Source organism: Grampus griseus (assembly GCF_964374135.1).
Source record: "Grampus griseus genome assembly, chromosome: X".
NCBI classification, from domain to species: Eukaryota; Metazoa; Chordata; class Mammalia; order Artiodactyla; family Delphinidae; genus Grampus; species Grampus griseus.
The window spans coordinates 130,198,633-130,222,072 of record NC_138999.1 but is presented as its reverse complement, the minus strand read 5'-3'; the positions used below and the strand labels follow the sequence as shown (position 1 = coordinate 130,222,072).

At 43.7% G+C, this 23,440-nt stretch overlaps 1 protein-coding gene across 2 annotated transcripts in view; it reads left to right on the top strand.

The window, feature by feature from the left end:
* The window catches only part of GAB3 (GRB2 associated binding protein 3), a gene marked incomplete at both ends in the record, with an annotated part of 60,168 nt that extends 37,439 nt beyond the window's left edge, over window positions 1-22,729 (top strand). The window contains 6 exons of one of the 2 annotated variants that reach the window (XM_082681320.1): window positions 7,819-7,874; window positions 8,351-8,570; window positions 10,595-10,676; window positions 11,626-11,728; window positions 21,206-21,322; window positions 22,613-22,729. In XM_082681320.1, the coding sequence (XP_082537446.1) occupies window positions 7,819-7,874; window positions 8,351-8,570; window positions 10,595-10,676; window positions 11,626-11,728; window positions 21,206-21,322; window positions 22,613-22,729 (695 nt within the window). The remainder of the gene's footprint in view (window positions 1-7,818; window positions 7,875-8,350; window positions 8,571-10,594; window positions 10,677-11,625; window positions 11,729-21,205; window positions 21,323-22,612) is intronic. The other variant, XM_082681321.1, reaches the window with a different exon arrangement.
* Window positions 22,730-23,440: the final 711 nt, after the last annotated feature.

The following is a 23,440-nucleotide window of genomic DNA, read 5'->3' as shown; positions in this document are numbered from 1 at the left end:
TTTTTGTATATGGTGTGAGGAAATGTTCTAATCTCACTGTTTTCCATGTAGCTGTCCAGCTTTCCCAGCACCACTTATTGAAGAGACTGTCTTTTCTCCACTGTATATTCTTGCCTCCTTTGTTGTAGATTCATTGACCATAGGTGTGTGGGTTTATTTCTGGGCTCTCTATTCTGTTGCATTGATCTATGTGTCTGTTTTTGTGGCAGTATCATGCTGTTTTGATTACTGTAGCTTTATAGTATTGTGTTAAGTCTGGGAGGGTTATGCCTCCTGCTTTGTTCTTTTCCCTCCGAGCGCTTTGGCATTTCAGGGTCTTTCATAGTTTCATTCAGGGTCAAGATCCATATGAATTTTGGGATTATTTGTTCCAGTTCTGTGAAAAATATGGGTATTTTGCTAGGGATTGCATTGAATCTGTAGATTGCTTTGGGTCGTATGGACACTTTAACAATAGTAATTTGTCCAATCCAAGAGCGCAAGATGTCTTTTCATTAGTTTGTATCACCTTCAGTTTCCCTCATCAGTGTTGCATAGCTTTCAGAGTATAGGTCTTTCACCTCCTTGGTTAAGTTTATTCTTTTTGATGCGATTTTAAACAGGACCATTTTCTTGCTTTCTCTTTCTGATAGTTCATTATTAGTGTATAGAAATATGACAGATTTCTGTATATTAATCTTGTATGCTGCAACTTTGCTGAATTCATTTATCAGTTCTAATAGATTTTGTGGAGACTTTAGGGTTTTCTATATAAAGTATCATGTCATCAGCAAATACTGACTGTTTTACTTCTTCCTTTCCAATTTGGTTGCTTTTTATTTCTATTTCTTGTCTGACTGCTGTGGCTGGGACTTCCAATACTATGTTAAATAGAAGTGGCAAGAGTGGGCATCCTTGTCTTGTTCCTGAATTTAGAGGAAAGGTTTTCAGCTTTTCACTGTTAAGTATACTGTTAGCTGTGGGTTTGTCATAAATTCCCTTTATTGTGTTGAGATACGTTCCCTCCATACCCACCTTGAAGAGAGTTTTTATCATGAATGGATGTTGAATTTTATCAAATGATTTTTCTGCATCTATTGAGATGATCATGTGATTTTTATCCTTCCTTTTGTTAATGTGGTGTATCACATTGATTGATTTGCGAATATTGAACCATCCTTGTGTTTCTGGAATAAATCCAACTTGATTCTTTGATGCTATATGATCCTTTTTATATATTGTTGGATTTAGTTTGCTAATATTTATTAAGGATTTTTGCATCTATATTCATCAAAGATATTGACCTGTAATTTTCTTTTTCTGTAGTGTCTTTGTTTGGTTTTGGTATCAAGGTAATGGTGGCCTTGTAGAATGAATTTGGGAGTGTTCCGTCCTCTTCAATTATCTGGAATAGTTTGAGAAGGATAAGTATTAGTTCTTCTTTATATGTTTGTTAGAATTCCCCTGTGAAGCCATTTGGCCTTGGGGTTTTATTTTCTGGGAGTTTTTTTTTTTTAAATACAAATTCATTTTCACTACTAGTGATTGGTCTGTTCAAATTGTGTGTTTCTTCTTGTTTCAGTCTTGGCAGGTTGTATATTTCTAGAAATTTGTCCATTTCTTCTAGGTTTTCCAATTCTTTGGCATGTAACTATTTGTACTATTCTTTTATGATTTTTTTAATCTCTGTGGTATCAGTTGTTATTTCTCTTGTTTCATTTATTTTGTTAATTTGGGCCCTCTCTCTTTACTTCTTGGTGAGCCTGGCTAAAGGTTTATGAATTTTGTTTATCTTTTCAAAAAAGCAGCTTTTGGTTTCATTGATCTTTTCTATTGTTTTTTTATCTCTATTTTATTTATTTCCTCTCTGATCTTTATTATTTCCTTTCTTCTGCTGACTTTGGCCTTTGTTTGTTCTTCTTTTTCTAATTCTTTTAGGTGGTAGGTTAGGTTGTTTATTTGAGATTTTTCTTGTTTCTTGAGGAAGGCCTGTATTGCTGTAAACTTCCCTCTTAGAACTGCTTTTGCTGCATTCCATAGATTTTGGAGTATTGTGTTTCCATTTTAACTTGTCTCGAGTTATTTTCTGATTTCCTCTTTGACTTCCTCATTGACCCATTGATCCTTATTAGCATACTGGTTAGTCTCCACACATTTGTGCTTTTCCTATTTTTCTTTCTATAATTGATTTCTAGTTTCATACTGTTGTTGGAAAAATACTTGATATCATTTCTATCCTCTTAAATTTGTTGAGACTTGTTCTGTGGCCTAGCATGTGATTTATCCTGGAGAACATTCCATGTGCACTTGAAAAAAAATGTGTATTCTGCTGTTTTGGGATGGAATGTCCTGTAGATATCTATTAAGTCCAACCAGTCTGTTGTGTCATTTAAGACCACTGTTGCCTTACTGAGTTTCTGTCTGGATGATCTGTCCATTGATGTCAGTGGGATGTAAAAATCCCCTACTATTATTGTGTTACTGTCAATTTCTTCCTTTATGTCTGTTAGTATTTGCTTTATATATTTAGGGGCTCCTGTATTGGGTGCATATTTGTTAATGAGTGCAATATCCTCTTTTTTTATCGATCCCTTTATCATTCTATAGTGTCCTTCTTTGTCTTTTGTTATAGCTTTTGTTTCAAAGTCTGTTTTGTCTGATAGAAGTATTGCTACTCACACTTTTTTTGTTATTTCTGTTGGCATGAAATATTTTTTTCCATCCCTTCACATTCAGTCTTTGTGTGTCTTTAGCCCTGAAGTGAGTCTCTTGTAGGTAGCATATTGAAGAATCTTGTTTTTAATCTAATCAGCCCGCCTATGTCTTTTGATTGGAGCATTTAGCCCATTGACTTTTAAAATAATTATTGATAGATATGTATTTATTTCCATTTTATTGCTTGTTTTCTGGTTGTTTTTGTAGGTCTTCTCTGTTCATTTCTTCTTCTTTTTGTGTCTTCCCTTGTGGTTTGGTGATTTTCTTTAGTGTTATGTTTGTGTTCCTTTCTTTTTAGTCTTTGTGTATCTATTGTAGGTTTTTCATTTGTGGTTATCATTGGGTTCATATATGTTGACCTATAACTGTATCTACTTGTTTTTTTTTTTTTTTTTTTTTTTTTTGCGGTACGCGGGCCCCTCACTGTTGTGGCCTCTCCCGTTGCGGAGCACAGGCTCCGGATGTGCAGGCTCAGCGGCCATGGCTCACGGGCCCAGCCGCTCTGTGGCATGTGGTATCTTCCCGGACCGGGGCACGAACCCATGTCCCCTGCATCGGCAGGCAGACTCTCAACCACTGCGCCACCGGGGAAGCCCTATCTACTTGTTTTAAACTGATAGTCATTCAAGTTCAAACAAATTCTAGAAGATCTACATTTTGCGTTTTTGATGTCATATTTTACATCTTCATGTCTATACCTTAACTCTTTATTGTAGTTATAGTTGATTTTATAATTTTTTGTATTGTAATATTTGTACTGGCTTATTTAAGTGGTTGATCCTCAGTCATTACTATATATTTGCCTCTCCTAGTGGGATTTCCTTTTTCCTATAGATTTTTCCTTCTTTTCTGCTTAGAGAAGACCTTTTAACATTTCTTTTAGGGTAGGTTTAGTATTGATGAACTCTTTTAGTTTTTGCTTGTCTGAGAAGCTCTTTATCTCTCCTTCGATTCTAAATGATGATCTTGCTGGGTAGATTATCCTAGGTTGCAGGTTTTTCCCTTTTAGGACTTTGAATCAATCACTCCACTCTCTTCTGGCCTGCAAAGTTTCTGCAGAGAAATCAGCTGATAGCCTTATGGGGATTTCCTTGTAAATGACTATTTTTCTCTTGCTGCTTTTAGAATTCTCTCTTTATCTTTTGCCATTTTAATTATGATATGTCTTGGTGTGAGTCTGTTTGGGTTCATTTTGTTTGGAACCCTCTGTGCCTCCTGTACCTGGATATCTGTTTCCTTCTTTAGGTTTGGGAAGTTTTCAGCCATATGTTCTGCAAATACATTTTCAATGCTTTTCTCTCTCTTTTCTCCTGGAACCCCAATGAAATGAATTGTTGGTGTGCTTTTGATAGTACCTAGAGGAATGGAGTTTTTTATATGCTTTGATCCAAATCAAATTAGATCCCTTTGGCAAAGAAGCTTCTGGTCTTCACGACTTGCCTTGCCCTGGTAGAACTCCTTCTGAGTGAGCTGGTGAGGGGTATGGGAGCACCCCAAGCTAAAATGCCACAGATTCTCAGTGTTCTTACCAGATGTCCACTAGTTGTTTTTTTTTCTCCAATAAATCCTTCCCAATATAATATACAACAATTTTGTTGTATGCTTTTGGTAAATTTTCAGAGTCCCCAATTAGTTGTGCTTGACGTTTTAAAAATAGTTTTGTACACTTGTATCATTGTTTTTTGGAGAATGGCTTTTCTGAGCTCCTCATTCAGCCATTCCAATAATACCACCTTCCTCTGTTTGCTAATATTTTTTGCGGGGTGAAGTAGAAAAGAATAGCTTTATTGCTTTGCCAGGCAAAGGGGGCCGCAGCAGGTGAATGCCCTTAAAACTGTGTGTCCCAACTTGGAGAGGGTAGTGAGAAGTTTTACAGTAATGGTTCAAAGAGGGTGTGACGTTTGCTAATATTTTATTTAGGATTTTTGCATTGTTAATCATAAGTGATATTAGTCTGTACTTTTCTGATATATTTTATGTTTATCAGGTTTAGCTACCAAGTTATACTTGCTTCATAAAAAGAATTAGAAATATTCCTTGATTTTCTAAACTCTTGACCAAATTTGTGAAGCATTGGGACTGTCTGGTCTTTGAAGTTTTGGTAAAATTGTCTGTTGAAACCATCTGATCTTCATAACTTTGTCTATTTTATTCTTTGGAAATTTTTTGTGTCAATTTTGCTGTGGTGTATTTTTTGGAAAATTATCCATTTCATCTAGATTTTGAAATTTATTTGTGTAAAGGCATGCAGAATTGTCTCTTTTTAAAAAAATTTCCTCTGTTTCAATGCTAATTTTTTCCTTGTCAATTCTTATTTTGCATATTTGTGCCCTCCTCTTTTATTGATTAGATTGGCTAGTTGGTTGCCTTTAGGTTATATTTTTTCCCCAGGAAACCAAGATTTTGATTTTTTAAAATTAATTCCAGGGCTTCCCTGGTAGCGCAGTTGTTGAGAGTCCACCTGCCGATGCAGGGGACGCGGGTTCGTGCTCCGGTCCGGGAAGATCCCACATGCCGTGGAGTGGCTGGGCCCGTGAGCCATGGCCGCTGAGCCTGCGTGTCTGGAGCCTGTGCTCCGCAACGGGAGAGGCCACAGCAGTGAGAGGCCTGCGTACTGCAAAAAAAAAAAAAAATTAATTAATTCCACTATTTCTCTGTACTCTATTATTTTTTGCTTTTATCTTTATTTTATAATTTCTTTTCATTTTCTCTAGCGTCCTTTTTTAGCTTTGGACTGGGTATTTAATTCATCTGTTTCATTCTGTCATTTTTATTGATATAATGTTTTAATAGATTTTACATTCTGGGTAGAATTGACCATTTATTTATTCCAGGTACTTGATGGGCCCTTTCAATATTAGATTCAAGTGTTACTTTATTTGTGGACCTTTTCTTGGATTATGATTTCAATATTTTGTAAAATTAATTTTTATTGGAGAATAGTTCTTTACAATGTTGTGTTAATTTCTACTGTACAGCAAAATGAATCAGCCGTATACATGTACATATGCCCCCTCCCTTTTGGACTCCCTTCCCGTTCACGTCACCACAGTGCATTGAGTAGGTTACCCTGTGCTATACGGTAGGTTCTCATTAGTTATCTATTTTACACATAACATCAATAGTGTATATATGTCAATCCCAGTCTCCCAGTTCATCCCACACCCCCCTTCCCCCTTGGTGTCTATACGTTTCTTCTCTACATGTGTGTCTGTATTTCTGCTTTGCAAATAGGATAATCTATACCATTTTTCTAGTTTCCACTTATATGGGTTAATATGTGATATTTGTTTTTCTCTTTCTGACTTACTTCACTCTGTGTGTGACACTGTCTAGGTCCATCCATGTCTCTACAAATGGCCCAATTTCATTCCTTTTTATGGCTAATGTTCCATTGTATATATGTACCACATCTTCTTTATCCATTACTCTGTCGATGGGCATTTAGGTTGCTTCCATGTCCTGGCTATTGTAAATAGTGCTGCAATGAACATTGGGGTGTATGTATCTTTTTGAGTTGTTTTTCTCTGGGTATGCGCCCAGATGTGGGATTGCTGAGTCACATGGCAGCTCTATTTTTAGGTTTTTAAGTAACATTCATACTGTTTTCCATAGTGGCTGTATCAATTTACACTCCCACCAACTGTGCATAAGGGTTCCCTTTTCTCCACACCCTCTCCAGCATTTGTTATTTGTAGACTTTTTAATGATGGCCATTCTGACCGGTGTGAGGTGATACCTCATTGTAGTTTTGATTTGCATTTCTCTAATAATTAGTGATGTTGAGCATCTTTTCATGTTTGTTGGCCATCTGTATGTCTTATTTGGAGAAATGTCTATTTAGGTCTTCCACCCACTTTTGGATTGGTTTGTTTTTTTTGATATTGAGCTGCATGAGCTGCTTGTAAATTTTGGAGATTAATCCTCTGTCAGTTGCTTCATTTGCAGATATTTTCTCCCATTCTGAGGGTTGTCTTTTGGTCTTGTTTATGGTTTCCCTTGCTGTGCAAAAGCTTTGGAGTTTCCTTAGGTCCCATTTGTTTATTTTTGTTTCTATTTCCATTTCTCTAGGAGGTGGGTCAGAAAGGATCTCGCTGTGATGTATGTCAGAGAGTGCTCTGCCTAGGTTTTCCTCTGAGAGCTTGCTAGTGTCTGGCCTTGATTCCATCGATCTCCATCACATCATTCTGAGCTGGGAGTCATTCTCTTGCTTTAAGATGATGTTGACTCTTCAGTTTATTTCTCAGAGGCAGCCTGGCTTTTCCACATGTCCAAGTTCTAGGGAGACACTTTGCTGCGGTGCCCACGTGCTGAGGGCCCTTTTTGGCGGCGTTCCCCGTCACCGGCCGCCGTCTCCTCCCGTGGGCTCTCGCAGTTCGGGGCCCCTGCCTTTCCTCCTCCTCCACTTGCTCTCTCTCAGCATGAGCCAGTGCTCATCTTCCTACGCTTTGAATATTGAGAGTCTCTAGGATTTTATATTTAACCTTTTCTCAACATCTACAACCTAGATCATGTCCTCTCCTCTGAGGTTTTGACTGCCATCTCTGAGCAGGTCTCATTTGCATCTAGGCCCATATATCTTGCTACCTTCTGGACATCTCCTATTTCAGTTCAACAGCTATTCTAAATGTTTACGTCACACTGTTTATGTCACATCCGTCTCACAAATGTCTGATCCTGGACTCATCCAGCTCTCCTCTCTCTCCGGATCTGTACCTGAGGCGCTGACTCTTGCTTCAGAAATTCATGGTCACCGATTCGCACTGCTGCTCATCACAAGGGCTATTTCACGCCTGCTGCCCTCTCCTCAGACCTCCAGCTCTGCCTCTACCATCTCTAAGTGCAGAAAATTCATGTAACAAATGCAACGAGCATTTGTTAATTACTGGCTCTGACTCTCCCCAGTTCACAGAGAGAACTGAAGCCATCATACAGCAACCTCTTCAAAATCTGGTCCGCTTTCCATCTGTGGGGGGAAGGTGTTCTGACTGCCCAGCTAGACTCAATAGCAAGTCTCTCTCCCTCCCTGGAGCTGCACACAGGGCCCTGAGGTGCACAGGTGCTAGGAGCCTAGCGTCAATTGATGTTGTCCGCGTTTTTCACCACCCTGCTTGTTTCTTGCAGGTGATGTAGAAGGCCAATCTTTAAGACACCGAGATAAGCGGCTAAGTTTAAATTTGGTAAGTTTGGTACTTGAGTTTCTTTAAGCCTCAATTTTTACCAGAAAAATAGCCTGACCTATTTACGTTCCCATGATGTCTTTTAAGACAGCACTGTGAATCTCTGAGGACCCCTCCAGTCTCCCATTAAGGCTTAAACTTGTCTGGGAGCTACTGGACTTTGTGTGCTCTGAGGACCCTGCCAGTTCTAATGGTCCAGACGCTTCCCCAAACTTGGGGCACCTGCTGAAGTCATCACATGATGCTTAAAGCGTTTGCATAAATTCATTAACCTCTGTCTTCTGGCATGAGATCTAGGCGAGTCACCACCTACCTCACACGCTAAGTCCAGAGGCAGAGCTTGAGTTAGAGGCTTGTCTGACTTTCCTAAGCAAGTTCAAAGTCATTCTTGGAAAATCTGCAACTGAAATGCCATGTGCAGCCGAGGCTGCCCACTGGAAGCAGTTTCCATGGCTGTTCTGTGCTTTCCCTCGCAGCCGTGCAGGTTCTTCCCGATGTCCCCTCCAGCTTCCGCCAGCACTGAGGACAGCTACGTGCCCATGAGCCCCCAGGCCGCCGCCTCTGCTCTCGGACCCCACTGCAGCCCTGACGACTACATCCCAATGAGCTCAGGAAGCATCTCCAGCCCATTGCCCAAGCTCCCGGCGGACCTGGAGCCTCCCCCCGTGAACAGAGATCTCAAGCCTCAGAGGAGACGTAAGTTACTTCCCCAGGCCTGCTGCGTGGGACTGGGGAGCAAGGCCTGGTGGCCGTGTGGCAAAGCGTCCCTCCTGACCGTCTCGGGGACACTAGAGAAACCAGCCCAGAGGCCTGGGGAGCACAAGGGCGGGAGAAATGGCTGGGATTGAGTGGGGAGGACCCTAAGGATGAAAGGAGCCAAGTTCACTCCAGAGGACTCATCTTTGGCTGCTTCCCTAACAAAGGCGTCCACCTTGTGTAAGGCAGCCAAGAATGGCCTTTGACACTGATTCCTCATGCACACCTGGTCGCACGCCACGTCGCTCAGTGCCCTGCTAGCGCCCGGCAGAAGAGGTGTGTGGGGCGGGGGCGCATAGAGGTGAGCGGCCGGAACAGGCAGGGAGGAGGGCGAAGAGGGGACGAGCGAAAGCAGGTCAGGGTAACTTGCCAACTTCCTTTTTCGCTCGTCGTCACCTGCCCAGTAGGGCTGGGCGATTCCAAGGAAACACCTGGTACCGTGACCATGACCCCTGACACTCCATTGGCTCCGTCGCCGGCTCTGCTGCTTCAGGTGGCCCCGCCCAGAGCTGGAACTAAGTCGTCTGCTTATGCCCGGTCCTCTCCAGGCTCCCCCTCTTCAATTCGAGTCAAATCACATTTCTGGGAGAGGCACAGATGAGCGAGCAAGCAGGGAGAAAGATATGTCCAAACCACCTGGAAGAAAAAGTAGAGTCATTCAATAGGTACTAAATAGGGGAACAGACCCCGTCTCGTGAGCTTTAGAGGAAGTAGCCATTCAGGCTGGCCAGAAACCATTTCACAGGGACCTGTAACTTTGAGGTAGATACTGTTGTTTTGCTCAGTGACTTTTCTGTAGCAACGCCGTGCAACAGAACTTTCTGTAACGAGGAAAATGTGGCTGTTGAACAAGTGAAACATGGCCAGTGCAACTGAGGAACTGAAGTTTTTAATTTTATTTAATTTTAATGCATTTAAATTTCAATAGCCACATGTGGCTAGTGGCCACCACGTTGGATGTTAGAGCTCTAAAAGACCTAGTGATGGAGGCGCAGAGATTTTGGTTGGACGTGTGGTTGTGGATTAATTGGGACGCCTGGGCCAGGAGGGGCTGGTTCTTACACGTGTGGCTCCGGGGTTGGACCCTGCGGCCCAAGCAGGAGAGGCAGGGGGTGTAGCCAGGAGGCGTCTGGTCAGTGAAGCCGAGACCAGGGTGCATCACAGCCAGGAGAGACCTTCTCCCCGGGGACTACACGACGCATATGTCCTTTCCAGCTCAGCACCTGGCAGGTCTGAGGCTCCTGGGCAACCGATTGAGCAGCACGAAAGTCACTGGCAATATGGAGCGGAGTTGAACACTCTCCACCTGTGTGGCCTAGTGGAGGAAAGAGCTAGAAAACCAAGCTGGTCAAGGCAGCAATAGAGGAATACGCTCACGACCAACTCAGCAAGTCGGGCAGCTGAGGGGGAATGGGATGCCAAGGCTACTGCAGTGAACAAGCCAGAAAACCCTGTGCTCCCAGAACGCGGTCGGTCTAGAGCCAAATCAGATCATCACAGCTGAATGTATCGTCACGAAGTGGGCGAGTGCTGTGAAGGGTAAGCACAGGAACTCATGACAGCCCATGAGCTGGGCCTTATCTTGCCTGGAGGTCAAAGAAGGCCTTCCTCCTAAGCAGGACCTGTTGAGCTGAGATCCGAAGATGACTCTAACTAAGGCAGAGCGATGGGGGAGAGAGGTACAGTTTCAGTCTGGGACACCTAGAGCCGTGCCTGACAGTGAGTTCTCGATAAGTGTGTAGCGACCGGGTGTAAGCCCAGCTGATCGTGTAGCCACTGGCTCGGTGGTTGTCCCCTCTACCCCCCGTGAGGCAGGGAAGAGTAGGACAGCAAAAAGCACGCTCACCGTCAACTGCTTGTAAGTAAATGTGGATCTGATGGAATGTCATAGTTTTATAGTCTTCAGTTTGTGGCCTTGGACCCCTGAGAACTTACCATGTTGGTTGTCATGTGTTACCTTGTAGCACGGTCACCTCCCCTGGACCTGAAAAGCCTCTCCACCATCCGGGAACACACGTCTCTCACCAGGACCCGCACTGTGCCTTGGTGAGTCTGATTGCTCATAGGGGCCTCATCCGGTGCACTCCCAGCGTTACTCAGGCCTCGGTGGTTAAAGGAAGTCGAAGCCCACTCGATCTAGCTTAAGTCGAATGAGGGATGGGATTTATTATCCCGAGCTGGAAGTGTTTTGTAGGTCACAGAGGAAGGACCATAAGTCAGTCTCCCAGGACAATGGAATCGGGAACAAGAGTGCTGCTGGGAACCTGTCTCTCACGTCTGCTTCTCTGTTGCACAATCCTCACGGCCTGGGATGGCTGTCCCTTAGATCCTTACTTACATGCTACAACCCTAGTACCAACAGAGAAAGGTTCTTTTTCAATCCCAATTCACGTGGGCTCAGGAGACAAACCCCAAAACGTATCTGCACTCTTTCATCTCACCGTGTAGCAATTTCAGAGTCCTTGTAGGAATTTCAGAGTCCTGAGCCTGGCCTGGGAGTTTCTTAGTTCACCCTATATGCTGCAGGACACAACGGCTCTGTAAAGCAGAGTTCTGCAGTGAACTACATTCCCAGACAGAACTGCAGAGCCTTGGATGAAAGTGGATTCCTATCAAAGGAATGACCACACTTCCTTACTTTTCCTGGTTACTTTGAATGGAAACAAGAGAGCCTCAAAGGAGCGTTTTTGTTTTGTTTTGTTTTTCTCTAAATGATATGATGCCTTGGTCTCTTTCTAGAAAGCTCATGAGCTGTGTCACATGGAGGGCCTGGAAAAAAAATAGCCTTTGAGAATTGGGAACCCTTTTCCCCATAGCAGGACGGCAGCTGCGGGGTAGTCTCTCTCCTGGTTCAGGAATTGCTTTGGCCAGAAGGAAGTTGCATGGGGAAGCGGGGGCGAGGGCCAAAAGCCCAGAGGGGCCATGTCAGTTCTTGGCTGGCTTTCAGAGCAGCTGTAAGACATTGCCTTGACCTCACCTATATTTCTGTTCTTAGCAATCGAACCAGCTTTCTCTCTCCAGAAAGAAATGGTATTAATCCTGCAAGATTTTTTGCCAATTCTGTTTCCAGAGAAGAGGAACAAAGCTACATGCAAATGGTAATCCTGTATTTTTCACACTCTTCTTATTCTTCACCCCAATCTATATTATCAGTTCACTGTAAAGGAAACATAGCATTCAGAAAGTCCTGTGCAATCTTAAAACAATTACTTGACTGTAATACCAGCTTACAATGTTTTCCAGACTGGGAACAAGTTGTTATGAAGTCGGTTTTCTTTCCTGCAATATTCAGCTCCTCGTACCACTTTGAGGCCACAGTTTTAAGTGTACCCAGGGCTGCAACGTGTAATGGGAAAATGGAAATGCTAGCAACTCTTTTCACCATGGCTGGGATATTGTGTTTGACTCCAGTAGGTTTGTGGCTTCCTGGATGTCCAGAGTCTAAGCCGTGAAAACTCACACATTGGATGTCCCCTTCCACCACACCACTGGGTAGCCCTGCCCTGACTGCCTCCGAACCTTTACCAAAGATGAATCACTTAGAGTCCCGTTGGGAGGGTGGCCCAGTGTCCCGGGTCATGGATGGGTCTAGTCTCTGGAGACTCCTGGTAGAGTCTTTCTGTGGCCCAGAGTGCACAGAGACCCGACATCTCGATCCTTTGATGAACGATTTATGGTTCAATCTGTCCTCCTGCCCTCTGTTGTCCCTTCCATTCTCTCTACTTTGGATTCTGTTGAGAATGGATTACTGAAGAGAAGGGGGGTCTTTTAGCACCTCTGGCAATTATCAGGCCCTTTAGCCAGAACTTTAAAATGTAGGGAACTCTAGAGAGAATCTCTGTTTAAACTATGAAATTTTGAAAAAGAGATCTTAGAAGGACAGTGTTCAAGGCACTGAGACTATATACTTTTGAGAAGAGAACTCGGCCCTCCTATATGTGACAATAACAGGCACTTAAAATTCTCAAAACAGCAATTAAATGCTTCGTTTTGCCTTTCTGTTTGACAGATTGTTCTGGAAGGTGACTCATATCCAGTCTGCTGTGGTATTCCCAATAGTTTGCACACTTAGTAATGGCCCTTGGGAAACCTCTAGAAGAAAACACTCTTATAAAAGATACTGCCCAGCTGTGCTTTGTCTCCAGAGAACAGAGAAGGGAAGTGAATCTATAACCTCATAGAAGCAAGTGCAGAATCATTCCAGACACTAGCAGTTATTTCTGATCTTCGAGGTTGTGAGAAAGACCACTGTTTCATTAACAGCATAATTCAGGATTGGTCTCTTGCCTGTATATAATCATTGATTAATGACTGTCTCTGTACATTGCTAGGCAATATGACACAGTAGATTAAGAGCCCAGAAAACTGGCTGAAGGAAGGTAGCTCTGAGGGAACCACCACATAAATGAATTTAAAGCCTATCCCATCTCATTCAATTGTGTGTTTTAAATTCAGTAATATGGTATTTTCAAATGACTTTGATTTACATTATTTCACTTGTTCCACAAAACAACCCATTTGGTAGACAGAACTAATATAATTCAGTTTCAATTTTGCACATAATCATATGCATAATTTTTTTCTCTTTGAGGACAAGTTCTTATCTGAATGTGAAAATTTAAGCTAGGGGCTGAAATACAAGTTTTCTTTTATTAAAGTCACCTATCCTTCTTTAGCTACTTGATTTTTTAATGAAATATAGTTGATGTTCAACATTTTGTTCATCTCAGGTGTACTACGTAATGATTGACATGTGCATACATTGAATGAAATGGTCACCGTGATAAGTCTAGTAAGCATTTGTCCCTCTGTGACTTACTACAATGTTATTGATCCTGTTCCTTACACTGTAGAGTACAGTCCCATGGGTTATATAATGGAGGTGTGTGCCTCCAAATCCCCTTCACTTATTCCGCCCACTCCTCACCCCCTCCCTTATGGCAACCACCCATTTGTTCTCTGTATCTGTGAGTCTGTTTTCATTTTTTGTTTTTGTTTTTGGCTGTGTTGGGTCTTCATTGCTGCATGCGGGCTTTCTCTAGTTGCGGCGAGCGGGAGCTACTCTTCGTTGTGGTGTGCGGGCTTCTCATTGTGGTGGCTTCTCATGTTGTGGAGCACGGGCTCTAGGTGCATGGGCTTCAGTAGTTGTGGCTCGTGGGCTCAGTAGTTGTGGCTCGCAGGCTCAGTAGTTGTGGCTCGCGGGCTCTAGAGCGCAGGCTCAGTAGTTGCGGTGCATGGGCTTAGTTGCTCCGCGGCATGTGGGATCTTCCCGGACCAGGACTCGAGCCCATGTCCCCTGCATTGGCAGGCGGATTCTCAACCACTGCTCCACCAAGGAAACCCCTGCTTTTTGGTTTTTGTTTTGTTTAGATTCTACGTATGAGTAAGATCATGTAGCGTTTGTCTTTCTCTGACTTATTTCACTTTGGCATAACAGCCTCTAGAGGCACCCATGTTGTCATAATGGCAAGATTTCTTTGCTTTTTTGTTTTTTTTTTTTTGCTGGGTAACATTCCATTGTGTGTGTGTCTATATATATATATATATATATATATATATATATATATATATATATATACACATGTACATACACACACACACACATATATATACACATCCGTATACCACATCTTTATCCATTCATCTATTGATGGACACTGAGGTTGCTTCCATGTCTTGGCTATTGTAAATACTGCTGCACTGAACGTGGGAGTGCATGTATCTTTTCGAATTAGTGTTTTTGTATTTGGGGGGTGATAAATACCCAGAAATGAAATTACTGAATCATATTTTTAATTTTTGAGGAACCTCCATACTGTTCTCCATAGCAGCTGCACCAATTTACATGCCCACCAACAGTGTACGAGGGCTCCCTTTTCTCCACAGCCTCACCAAATTTGTTACATGTGTTCTTTTGATGATGGCCATTCTGACAGGTGTGAGGTGATGTCTCATTGTGGTATTGATTTGCATTTACCTGCTGATTAGTGATGTTGAGCATCTTTTCATCTATCTGTTGGACACCTGTATGTCTTCTTTGGAAAAATGTCTATTCAGGTCCTCTGCCCATTTTCTAATCAGGTTGTTTGTTTTTTTGACGTTGAGTTGTATTTGTTATTTGTATATTTTGGATATGAACCTTTTGTCAGATGTATCATTTGAAAATATCTTCTCCCATTCAGTAGGCTGCCCTTTTGTTTTATTGATAGTTCCCTTTGCTGTGCAAAAGCTTTTTAGTTTGATGTGGTCCCTTTTATTTACTTTTTGTTTTTCTTTCTCTTGCCTGAGGAGACGTAACCAAAAAATATCGTTAAGACCCATGTCAAAGAATATACTGTTTATGTTTTCTTCAGGGAGTTTTATGGTTTCAGGTCTGGTATTTGTCTTTCATCCATTTTGAATTTGTTTTTGTATATGGTGTGAGAGAGTAGTCCTGTTTGATTCTTTTGCATGTAGCTGTCCAGTTTTCCCAACATTTATTGAAGAAGCTGTCTTTTCTCTGTTGTATATTCTTGCCTCCTTTGTCGTAGATTAATCGACCACACAAGTATGGATTTATTTATGGGGTATATTCTGTTCCATTAATCTATGCGTCTGTTTTTTTGCCACTACCACACTACTTGGATTATAATATAGTTTGAAATCAGGGAGTGTGATTCCTCCAGCTTTGTTCTTGTTTTTCTTTTTCTTTCTTTCTTTCTTTTTTTTTTTTTTTTTTTTTTTTTGCTGCGTGCTGGCTTTCTCTAGTTGCGGCGAGCGGGGGCTACTCGTCGTTGCGGTGCGTGGGCTTCTCATTGCAGTGGTTTCTCTTGTTGCGGAGCATGGGCTCTAGGCGCAAGGGCTTCAGTAGTTGTGGCTCGCGGGCTTCAGTAGTTGTGACACTCAGGCTCAGTAGTTGTGGCGCACGGGCTTAGTTGCTCCATGGCACGTGGGATCTTCCCGGACCAGGGCTCGAACCCGTGTCCCCTGCATTGGCAGGTGGATTCTTAACCACTGCACCACCAGGGAAGTCCCTGTTCTATTTTTTTTAATTTGATGAAGCACTTCAGTAGGCAAGGTACCGTGAAAACCGCATGACCACCATATAAAAATAATCTTAAAATGGTAGAGAATATAGTTTTAAATTGTATTTTGTAAATCCAAAACTCAACTGCCAAGAAAGGAAAGGGGATCTCTCGGGCCAAAGGTATTGAGAACTTGCAAATCCTGAAAATCAATAGGAATTACAAAAGATAAAATCACCTAGAGAAGTAAGTCATTATTAGAAATATTAGATTTCACATATAAAAAAACATGTTTTATATATTTAAAAAGTAAGATGAGTTGAAAGTTGGACTGAGCCAAAAGATACTATTTAAAAATGACCAGGTGGGGGTTCCCTAGTGGCGCAGCGGTTGAGAGTCCACCTGCCCATGCAGGGGACGCAGGTTCCTGCTCCGGTCCGGGAGGATCCCACATGCCGCGGAGCAGCTGGGCCCGTGAGCCATGGCCGCTGAGCCTGCGCGTCCGGAGCCTGTGCTCCACAACGGGAGAGTCCACAACAGTGAGAGGCCCGTGTACCGCAAAAAAAAAAAAAAAAAAAAAAAAGACCAGGTGGATTAGAAAAGACCATTTAGAACTTCTAGACATAAAAATAGGGATGAAACTAGAAACTCAACGGGTGAGTTAAACAGACTGAACCCAAAGAGTAATTTAGTGAAGTAGAATATAGTTTTGAAGTTCCTGATAAGTCAGGACAAGGAGATAAAGACATAAACAAAGTTGAGAAATGGAAGATAGCACGAGAAGGTCCAACATTTGTCCCGTCGGCGTTACAGAAGGAGATAATAGGAAAAAAAATAGAGAAGCAATATGTAAAGGGATAATGTCAGTTTCTCACAGTTCGTGAAAGACATCCATCCTCAGTCCAAAGACTCACAAATAGGTCATTGTAGTCAAATGTTAGTGGTAGACCGTGGATGGTAGGTGTATGGGTGCTCATAGCATATTTTCTTCAATTTGGCTGCTTATTAGAAATTTTCCATAGTAATAAATTGAAGAAATAAACCCCATGAAAGGAAAATGAATAAAGGTGAGAACAGAAATTAACAAAATAAACCACAAAATTAGAATCAACACTGACCTAATTTGCTCTTTTAAGAGATTAAAATTGAACGCAACCAATCAAGAGAAAGCAATGCATGCAAATAAACAATATTAAGAATGCAAAGGAAGGCGGTAACAATTGCAAATACATCAGAGATTAATGACGCAAGAACGCTACGAACGACTTCACATTGAGTGAATTTGAAAACTTTAGTGAAAATAGGCAAACTCTCAGAAAAATATTATTAAAAACTGACTCAAGTAAAAACAGAAAACACAAATTATTAGAGAAACTGAATACGCAGGGAAATTTTTACTACAAAGGATCACGAGGCCCCCAAAACTTTACAGAAACTTTCTATCAAAAGGAAGCGATCATTGCAGTCTTATATAAGCACCTCCAGGGAATGGCACAAAGAGGAAATATTACCCAGCTTATTTTATAAAGCTAAAATAACTTGATACCAAAACAAATAGCACTAACATAAGTAGAAAATTATATATCAATCTCACTCATTCATGCAGGTTAAAAAATCCTAAGCAAGAATAAGTCCAACCAAATCTTGCACGTGAATGTTCATAGCATCATTTTTCATAATGGCTAACAAGTGAAAGCAACCAAATGATGAATGGGTAAATAAAATGTGGTATGGCTACACGGTGGAATGTTATGCAGCCATACAATGAAATCAGATCCATGAAACAACAAGGATGAACCTTGAAAACAATATGCTGAGTGAAAGAAGCCAGTCACAAAAGACCACTCTTTGGGATTTCTGGACCCCATTCCAGGATGTGTGCGTGTTGGTTGGGGTGGGTTCCCACATAACACCAAGCAATTCTCGGACACCGGCAGGGTGTCCAAGGATTCAACTCAATTCTGACACTTTCTACCGGGAGATAGCGTCAGATTCCACAGGTTAAGGGTTCAGTCCTACAAGACTGCCCACCCCTTCCAACTTCAGCTGCTGGTCACAATCCCAGGTTGTTATCTGTGCTTCTGACTGACTGGCTACAGATTGGAGGTTCCCACGTCCGCCTGCTTGGGTTTGGCCCCTTTGCTAGGGCAGCTCACAGAATTCAGGGAAGCACTTACTTTACGTTTACTAGTTTATGATAAAAGGATATGATAAAGGATACAGATGAACATCCAGATGGAAGAGAGGCACAGGGCGAGGCATGAGGAAAGGGCCCAGAGCTTCCACGCCGTCACCAGGGGCCACTCTCCCAGCACCTCCAGGTGTTCACCAACCGAGAAGCTCTCTGAACCCAGTCCTCCTGGGTTTTATGGAGGCTTCATTATACAGTATGACTGGTTAAATCATTGGCCGTTGGTGACTGAGTCAAGCTCCAGCACCTCCCCACTCCCCGGAGATCGGGTGGGAGCCGGGGAGTGGGACTGAAAGTTCCAAGCTTCTGATCACATGGTTGGTTCTCCTCGCAAGTAGGAGGCACGTTGTCAGGTGCCACCTCGTTCCTATAATAAGAGACATCTCTGTCATTCTCAACACTTAGGGAATTCGAAGGGTTTTGGGAGCTGTGACCCAGGAGTCGTGGACTGAAGACCAACTATATATGAGAAATAAATATTTGGTCATCTGAATGACCAAATATATATTTCTTGTAAATCACAGTATCACAACCACATATTGTATGATTCCATTTCTATGACACGTCTAGAATAGCAAATCTATAGAGACAGAAATTAGATTAGTGGTGGTTGCCTAGAGCTTGGGGAGATAGTGGGACTAGGGGATGATGGCTAAGGGGTGCAGGATTTCGTTTTGGGGTGATGAAAATATTCTAAAATTGAGGTGATGATTGCACAAATATGTGAATAGCCTAAGCACCACCGAGTTGTACACTTTAAGTGAGAGAATTGCGTGGTATGGAACTATATCTCAGTAAAGCCGTTTACAAAAGAAATCCTAAAGATTTTAGTAAAATAAGTTCAGCACTTTATAAAACTGAAAATATGCATGAACGGGCTTCCCTGGTGGCGCAGTGGTTAAGAATCTGCCTGCCAATGCAGGGGACACAGGTTCGAGCAGATTGAGCTCGACCAGATTCGACCTGGTCCAGGAAGATCCCACATGCCGCGGAGAAATGAAGCCTGTGTGCCACAACTACTGAGCCTGCGCGCTAGAGCCCGCGAGCCACAACTACACAGCCCGCAAGCCACAACTTCTGATCCCGCGTGCCACAACTACTGAGCCGGTGTGCCACAGCTACTGAAGCCCACACTCCTAGAGCCCATGCTCCGTAACAAGAGAAGCCACCGCAATGAGAAGCCCACGCACCGCAACGAAGAGTAGCCCCCGCTCGCCTCAACTAGAGAAAGCCCACATGCAGCGATGGAGACCCAATGCAGCCAAAAATAAATAAGTTAATTAATTAATTTTAAAAATATGCACGAACAAGTCGGAATTATTCCAGGTATGCAAAGTGGTTTTAACATTTGAGAATCTGTTCATGGGCATCTCGGTAAAAATGGCAGATTGACCACAGACTTCTGTTTTCCCTCCGTCCCAAACCTTCCTCTAAAATCACAGTAAGGGATTTGTTAAAGGCATAAACCCACACGGCTGTGAAGCACTGAAGAAGACAAACACGGGAACGCATTGGAAACTGGAAAGCAGGTGGATTTGTAGTGAATGATTGATCAGACCCAAGAGGGAAGCTCTAGCATAAAGACAGAAACCAAACAAACTATGCCAGAAGGAGAAACAGTTTCTTTTAAATCTATTGTTACAGATATTCCCTGAGAGATGAGCTCTTACAACCATAAATTAAAGGAATCTATCAAGTCAGTCAAGCACATTAACATGTTAAAGGAGAAAAGCAAAAATATTCAGTAGAACTGACCAGCTATTCACATATGGGAACGTGATATGTGAACAGAGGCTGCATTACTGGGAAAAGGAGGGTTGCCCATGTGGGGTGCAAACAGAACAAAAGGGAATTACTTGTATCCCTGGGTGACCACCACATGTTAAAATCAGTTGAGGCTAGGTTATGACTTAAATGTAAAGGACAAAACTTGATAACTTAGAAGAAGATGTGGGAAAACAAATTACAACCTCAGCATAGGAAGAATTCTTTAAACAAAATACAAGAGCAAACTACTCAGGAAAATATTGATGTATTACATTGAAAGCGAGAACATTTCTTCATTTACAAAATACCAAGAAAAACCCACTGTAGACTGTGATGGGCTATTAGCAACACACATAACCAACAAATTGTTAGTCTCTTAGATATGTGAGGCAAATCAGAAAAATACAAGCACTTCAGTATAAAAATTAGCAAAACAAAACAAACCTAAACAGATAATTCACAGAAGAGAACAAAATGAATGACCCGTAGACATATGAAAGGATGGCCAATTAATTAAATTATCAAGGGTGTGGAAAATCAAATCACAGTAAAATACCATGTTCCTCGTATCAGGCTGGTGATAGTCAAGTTGAAGGGGCCCACATCCCAGGGACACACCCTAGAAATTCTTCCACAGGTGCGTGAATGCTCACAGGAGCATTGCTTGTAAGAGCCTCCAAACTGGAAACAACTCAAATGCCTGTTGTCGGTGGAACAGTTAAATAAACTACGTAATGGAATCATGTACGCTAATGAAAATGAATGAAGTGGGGCATTGACATGGGTGAACGTGAAGTATGTAAATTGAAGTCGCCACAAATGCATACAATACGGTTCTATTGAGAAAAGTTCAAAACAGTCAAAACAAAACAGTATGTCACTTAAGGACACTCACACATTCATAAAACCATCTTTAAAAAGAAAAGTGGTAAACACCAAGTTCAAGATAGCACTCACCCCCTTGGGGGGCAAGAAGGCAGCAGTAGGGCTTCCCTGGTGGCGCAGCGGTTGAGAGTCCGCCTGCCGATGCGGGGGACGCGGGTTCGTGCCCCGGTCCGGGAAGATCCCACATGCCGCGGAGCGGCTGGGCCCGTGAGCCATGGCCGCTGAGCCTGCGCGTCCGGAGCCTGTGCTCCGCAACGGGAGAGGCCACAACAGTGAGAGGCCCGCGTACCGGAAAAAAAAAAAAAAAAAAAACACGAAGGCAGCAGTAGAACGCAGCCCTCGGCATGTGCCGTGTGTGTCATGTAGCGGTGGCACACTCCGAAGCTGGATGGTGGTGCCATGGGTGTGTGTTGCACACGTTATCACTTTCATAAGTGTGATTGAGCTTTTCAGGATTTAAAGCCTCTAAGGTATCATGGGCCTGTCAGACCCGTAAAATGATTCCTTCTTGGGGGAGATTTTGGCCAGCTGCTTCAATGGTGAATGAAGGCATAGCTTCGTGTGAAGGCCAGCTGGGCTGTATTGTATTTCAAAGCCAGCTCTCCTTCCGAGGTGCGGGCTGAGCTGCACAGGACTCATCGGGCCTCTGTTGTCCGATGGCAGCTGCTCGCCCCCTGGGCAGCCCGGCCAGAAGTCGGTAACCCGCATCCTGTGGCGCTGGTTTCTAGGAGGAGCACGGAGAAGCCAACTTGCTGAGCAGTGGAGCTCTGACGTGGACGAGGAAATTCAGCCTGGACTATTTAGCCCTGGACTTCAACTCGGCGTCACCAGCCCCTGTGCAGCAGGTAGGCAGTACTGTGCGTCTGAGAATTCCCAGGAGATTCCATTTCGGTATGGATTTTGTTTTGGATGCTTCCACTGTGGACGTTCTCTTTGCAGAGTCTTAAACCTACAGACACGTACAGTGAAGAATCTTAAAATCAGCCCTAACTCTGCCTCCCAGAAGCCCTGGTGTATTTCCCTCGGGGCTGTGTTCTTTGCATGTCTGCGTGTGTGAATGTATGTAGTATTCGTGCTCTTCAAAGCTTGGACCATGACGTTTGTTGAGAAATTGCTCTGGCAGAGATGAGGGTGGGGTGAAGTGTAGTCCAGGCATAGGAAGGGCCTGCTGAGGGAAGAAGTGACAGCCCTGCTTGGCTAGACTCGGGGGAGTGGTGACGGGAGCTCTCAGATGGCTTTGAAGCGGCTCCGTAAAGGGCCTCAGGTGCCAGGTTGGGCAGTTTTGACTCCCTTGAGTAGTATTCTTGTCTGTAGAGTGGTCAGCAGAAATAACGCCTATGTTGAAGCCTGTCGTGAGGATTAAGTGAGTTAATCCATGTAAGGGACCTTAGCCATTGACTGTTGTCACTCACTGCACAGGGGAAGCCATGGAATGAATGGCTGGTGAGCAGTGGACGACAGCTGAAGAGTTTTTAGCACGGGATGGTCATGGCCTAGACTGCGCTAACAATATATCGTTTGATGAGAAAAATCACTTGCTGAACAGAATATACAGTATAATTTCATTTTGTGTGTGTGGCTTCCCTTCCCTTTTGCTGAATGAGCTCCCACTTCTCCTTAAGCTTTCATTTCATTCCAGAAACCTAAAATGATACTCCAGCAAAGCTGGTCAGCAGGATAGACAGATAAGCCCAGACGGTGCATTAGCCAGTTCTGGTCGGCTGTGCAGTGAAGACAAGCCCCGAATCTCTGTGGCTTTTGACCGCAAAGGCTTCTCAGTTGTTGCCTGTGGGACAGTCCATCACGGTCCCCACGTGAGGCATGCCGGTGTCCTGGCAGGGGAAAAAGGGAGAGTGCAGGATCACAGGACGCCTCTCTCCTCTCTAGGAGGGGCACCCGTCACCCCACTCATATTATATTGGCCAAGGCGAGTCAGCTGGCTAGAGCTAAGTTGAAGGGAGCAGACGTGAGGAGAGATTTACACACATTCACCCGCAGCGTGACATTTCTGCAAGTGACGACCCAGGAGGGAGGGCCAGCCAATACTTGACACTGTAATCCACCAGAGACTGACTGACATTGTGCTGAATTTTTAAATTTGATGGAATGAAACCCGTTTTCTTCTCCCCCTTCAGAAACTTCTCTTCTCAGAGGAGCAAAGAGTAGACTATGTCCAAGTGGACGAGCAGAAGACGCAAGCTCTCCAGAGCACCAAGCAGGAGTGGACGGACGAGAGGCAATCCAAGGTGTGACGGGGCTGGGCTCTGAGGGAGGCCAGCCCTTGTCACGGCCACGCTGGCCCCTGCCAAGCCTCAGGCCGGTGGACCACTCGGGCAGCGTAGGAACGATCAAAGCAAAAGTGGCGTTAGAAACCTTCTCCGGTGGAGCCAACAGGATGACATCTTCTGACTCCAACGCCTGAAGTTTCGATCTCTCTCCTGTGCTTCCACTGGAATCATAAATGATCCTAGGAGAGACGCGCCTGGGCACCATCTTGTCCCCACCCCTGAAGGCACAGTGCAAGACACCAAGCCTAGTGATGGTGGCAGAAGGACAATGCGAGTGACAGGAGCCTTGAGTCCCGAGGTCCGTGAGGAGCACATCAGATGAGGCTGGTGGCTCTAAGGACAGCGTGCTTAAGCAGCCACCTGTGGCTGGGTGTCCCATTGCTGTTGGCTTTCTCCCGGCATGCTTTCACACGCATCGTCTCATCTCTTCCCCTCAAAGACCTCGGAAGCTAGGCTTGGCGGAGATCACTGCTCCCACTTTGAGGAAAACAATACCAAGAACCAGAGAGGGGAACGCTTGACCCAAGACCACTCGTGGAGTGAGACAGCAAGTCAGGCTCCTTCCGCCGTCTAATGCTGCCTCAGTCACTTAGGATGACTTCAGAGACACGTGGGAAACACGTGCGGACACGGGGTGGCTCATCCTCTCCTCTCCCTTTCACAGGATCTCGAGCA